This window comes from Sinocyclocheilus anshuiensis, unplaced genomic scaffold, assembly GCF_001515605.1.
Source record: "Sinocyclocheilus anshuiensis isolate Anshui unplaced genomic scaffold, SAMN03320099.WGS_v1.1 scaffold2270, whole genome shotgun sequence".
Classification (NCBI taxonomy): domain Eukaryota; kingdom Metazoa; phylum Chordata; class Actinopteri; order Cypriniformes; family Cyprinidae; genus Sinocyclocheilus; species Sinocyclocheilus anshuiensis.
The window spans coordinates 155056-160311 of NW_015557055.1; the positions used below are offsets into that span (position 1 = coordinate 155056).

The window sequence follows — 5256 nt, forward strand, 5'->3', positions numbered from 1 at the left end:
TGGCTTCAGAAGATTTTTTTATGATACTGTTATGGTGTTTTATGTCTCTTTTGGGGATTGAGCAGCATGAAGATTCTACTAAACGTCTCTTTGTGTGTTCCACGAAACAAAGCGAGACAGATTTGGAAGGACATGAGCGAATGATGACAGAAAGTTCCTTTGCTCTGAACCGTTCCTTTAAAGCTGGATGTGAGATCTGATGGTTTTTAAGTGTTTTTTTCCCCTGTCCTCAGTGGCTTGATGTTTACACAGCGTCCAATTCCTGCCCAAATCTCATCAGGATCTTTCAACTAAAATGGGTTTCTGCCAGCAGGACGTTCTGACTAATGAGAACGACGTCCCAGTTCAGCTGGAAACACACACACACACACGCACGCACGCACGCGCGCACGCACACACACACACACACACACACACACAACACACACACACACACACACGCACAAGCTGAGCGTTTAAAGAAGTGTTTGCTTTTATAAACAGTGCTAATTGACAGCATGTCACTGTTTCATTTAAAGTAACAGACGTGTTTTGTTGTCTTGTGTGTTTCAGGTGGTGCTTGTCTTTGCTCTGAGCATCGGAGCACTTGTGATTTACTTCTTCGACTCCTCAAAGTGAGTATATGTCTTATTTTATTCCTGTGCATTTACATTCAGGATTCAAAATTAACCACCAACTTCAACAAATGCAAGTAATTAAAATGCAAAATATAAAATGGCTCAGTAGTTGACTATAATACATGCTTTAAATTGAATAATAAAAGTCAAAACATTCATGAATTTTCATTGTAAACAATTTCTTCAGTGAGTAAATCTGGCTTTCATTTAACTTGAATGTTCTGGTCTAGTCAAATGGACGTTTTGACAGTGATTTGTTTTGCATTTATTATGAATAAGCCTTTGACATGTTCAAATGTTATAATTTTATTTTTAATTTTTAAAGGATTTTTTTTTCTTTTAAAAGTTAAAATTAAAGTTTTATGCATTCATATAGTTGTCAGTGTTTTGAATAATACATTTGTATTAAACAGGGTTATTATAGTTGAATAAAAATAAATTAAATAAATCAAAATAACTGAAAGAAATTAAAATGAAAAAAAAAAAACTTAAACATATTAATTTCAGCTAGTTGCCAAGGCATCATTTCTCATTTTTCATTTTATTTAACTTGATGGTCTAAAATATCTAAAACTAAAACTGAAATAATAAATAATGAAAACTATAGACATATTTAAGAAAAAAAAACCTAACAAAAACAGCAAAATTACTAAACCTTTAACTAACATTACAATGAAAGTAGAAAACATAAAAATAAAAAGCAATTGAAAATCTTAATAAAAACTATAATAGTATCTCAATGATACCAAAACACTGGTATTAAATCATGAAACACATAATTTCCAGAAGAATTAAAATAATTTCAGAATTTCTGATAGATAGATAAATAAATAAATACATTAATTTCATATGGCACTATTAGTGTTAAGATTTTAATAAATTATAGATTTTTTTTATATTTCTATTTAGTTGATTAGGTACCTTTTTTGAGAATTAAATGTAAATTAAACCATTAATACAGAATGCAAAAAAAATTCAACAAATAAATAAATAAATAAATTGAATTTTATAGAGCTCTATAAATTATCTATCTATCTATCTATCTATCTATCTATCTATCTATCTATCTATCTATCTAAATATCTATCTATCTATCTGTCTATCATCTATCTATCTATCTATCTGTCTGTCTATCTATCTGTCTATCTATCTATCTATCTATCTATCTATCTATAAACATTTATGATACATTTTCCCAATGTTCAAAAGTTCATCGAGGACTGTATCCATGAATAAGTGATGGGGAATGTGGCGGAAGTAATCGTCCCTTGGGCTTCGACAGACAGATTTAGGAATAGAAACACAGAGAGCGAGTTTAGAGCGTCACCACTGAACATACGGGGGGCAAACTGACGTCATCAAACATCTCACACATCAGCGAGCTCATACAGGTGAAGAACGTTATGACACAACCGGTTTACGCCACGGGCAGCGCATGTTTGTTTCTCTAATGCAGTTTTTCCTCTGAATAGACTGCGATTAAAGCAGAGCCGGTCTTTACATTAAACATCAGCAGGTGCATCTGTCAGAAATCATCTGGTGGTTTAGAACTCATTAAAACAATAGTTTACAATGAGTATCTTTCCATTCACTCAAAGTACATGAGGACAGATGCCGTCAAGCTCCAAAAAAGTATTATAAAGTAGTTTATTTGACTTGTGCACTATATATTTATCATACTGTATATTAAATAATCATTTGCTGAAAATCTGAGCTCTCAAATCTCCTTCCACTGTGTTTCAATTGGTCACAGGACACACGAGAACCAATTACTTCTGGTGTCATTGACAGGTTTGGAAAGACATGACAGTGTGTAAATGATAAGGAAACCAAATTAACCTAATTGCATCACTTCAGGTTAAATACAAATGCAATTTAGTATGTATGAAATGACATTGGCAGATAGACTTACACGGAACCGTGTGTTGTGATCCTGGCTACTTTGTGTCGTCTTAAAGGATTAGTTCACACAAAAATGAAAATCCTTCAGGCCATCCAAGATTAGGATGAGTTTGTTTCTTCATCAGATTTGGAGAAATGTAGCACTGCATCAGTGTCTCAGCAATGGATGCTCTGCAGTGAATGGGTGCCGTCAGAATGAGAGTCCAAACAGCTGATAAAAACATCACAATAATCCACACCACTCCAGTCCATCAGTTAACATCTGGAGAAGACAAAAGCTGAAACAAATCTATCATTAAGACATTTTTTATTTTAAAACGGTTACTTCCGGCTAAAATAACCCTTCCTCCAGTGAAAAAGTAATCTGGTCTGAATCAGGAGAGAAATCTGCACAGATCAAGCAAGGGTGAGCATATTTTCTGCAAATATTCATTTTTGGGTTAACTATTCCTTTGAACATTATAAAAGCATAAACACATGCATAAATTTGTACTTACAAGTTTTATTTCAGTATCATAAAGATCAAAAGCAATGTCTGTTTCAGAACAGTTTTGCTTGTTTCAGTACATCTTGTTCTGACCAATTGTGTTGTAATCTTTCAGATCTTTCACATCTGTATAGCATGTCCTGTTCAGCATTAGAAACACGCACTCATGCCGTCCTGCTCAAAACAGACCTGTTGACACAGGAAGTGAGCCTTATCCTCTTCCTCATTAGTGCATCATGGGGGATTTAACAATTTCATTTGAGACTTTGGCCTCTGGCTAGCAGCGTTTAATTGTCCTGAGCGCTATAAACCTGCAGCGGGGCATCGGGTCACAGCCGCAGGACGGCATTAGAGCATGTGATGAAACCGCATTAGAATATGAGTGGGTTTGTTTGTCAGAGACACAGCAGGTACAGACGTGGGCGAGCGCCATTTCGGCCTCTCTGTAGCCTTGAATCTCAACATTTGTTTGCCTGCAAGAAGTGTGACCCAAACACATGCCACAAACTCTCCTGCGTTCATGAAGGTCCTGTGAATATCACTGATGATGAATGTTGATTGTGTGAATGAGGAAAGTGCAACAGATATATCAGAAAGGACTGCAGATAGATAGATAGATAGATAGATAGATAGATAGATAGACGGACGGGCGGATAATGAATGAATGGATGGATGGCTAGATAGGTTTATGGATGGATAATGACTGGCTGGATGAATGGATTGATGGATGGATGAATTAATTGATCAATAAATAAATGGATCAATGGATGGATGGATTATTGGATGTAGGGATGGATGGATGGATGATTGGATAGATAGATGAATGATGAATGGCTAGAAAAATTTATGGATGGATGATGAATGGCTAGATGGATGGATGGATGGTTGGATGAATGGATCAATGGCTAGATGGATGGATGAATGGATTGATGAGTGGCTGGATGGATGGATGATGAATGGCTAGATAGATGGATGGATGGATTGATGAGTGGCTGGATGGATGGATGATGAATGGATTGATGAGTGGCTGGATGGATGGATGGTGAATGGCTAGATGGATGGATGGATTGATGAGTGGCTGGATGGATGGATGATGAATGGTTACTAATTGGAAACTAATCTAACTGGCTAGATGGATGGACAAATAGATGAATGGATTGATGAATGGCTAGATGGATGGATGAATGGATTGATGGATGATTGGATGGATAGATGGTTAGATGGATGGATGAATGATGAATGATAGACGGCTGGATGATAGATAGAGAGATAGAGTTATAGATAGATAGATAGATAGATAGATAGATAGATAGTTCGATCTCTAGGTGGAAGAACACTTACTTTCATCATCTGAATTTTAATTCTAATTGAATAGGTAAATTTTCCTGTTATTCTCATTCTCGTTCAGCTTCCTGTGCTTTGGCCGATTCAGTTCAAATTCTCACTCATGTTTGCTGTGTATGTGAAGCTGGATGTGGCCTGTGACCTGAGCTTACTGTGAAGTATTACTTACGTTAAATGTCTCTTAATTAAAGCCGGGCTTGAGTTTCAGTTCAGTCGTGTCACTGAGAGCTCGGGTGCGTCTCTCTGACCCGCGGGAACAGAACCAGGCAAACAGAGCTGGATAGAGTTGCATTTCTCAGTCCTGCAGCTGTTCTGAAACTCCTTCAGGTCGAGAGTTTCACAGCTCGCTGTTCTCTCGCGGGTCCTTTGATGTTCACAGCCTTTGTACAGGAGCGTTGAATCGCTTACACTAGAGTCAAACCCAATCCACCGGAATAACAGACTGGAGCAGAAACATCAGCACACTGATCTCTGAACCGCTTCATATATATATATTTTTTCTGTATATATTTTTATGAAACTTTTTATGATTTTTATAAAAATGTATTTTTTTTGACATTTCCTCCCAAAACATTAATTTAAAAAAAAAGTTCATTGTCATTACTGTAATATGTTAAAAATATATTAAAATAAAACACATTTAAATAAAGTGTTTAGGCCTATACATAAAGGTAGTATTTGTTTTATTGCTTTTAATAAACTGTATGCTGATGTAATGTACATAAGTTGATTATATTGTTTTATTACATTATGTAGTTTAACTTTGTTTAATAAAACAATATGATTACTTGCTTTTGATATTTTATTTGAACCAATTATTATTGCCTCATTGCTATTATATATGTATTTTAAGTCATTTTAAAGTCTATTGTTCGCTTAGGTCTATTTTTATTACCACAAAAAAAA

At 35.4% G+C, this 5256-nt stretch overlaps 1 protein-coding gene across 8 annotated transcripts in view; it reads left to right on the top strand.

The window, feature by feature from the left end:
* The window catches only part of LOC107676421 (calcium-activated potassium channel subunit alpha-1-like), an 80269-nt gene that overhangs the window by 39668 nt on the left and 35345 nt on the right, over nucleotides 1-5256 (top strand). For all 8 annotated transcript variants that reach the window (XM_016470959.1, XM_016470961.1, XM_016470962.1 and 5 more), the window contains exon 3: nucleotides 553-614. In XM_016470959.1, the coding sequence (XP_016326445.1) occupies nucleotides 553-614 (62 nt within the window). The remainder of the gene's footprint in view (nucleotides 1-552; nucleotides 615-5256) is intronic.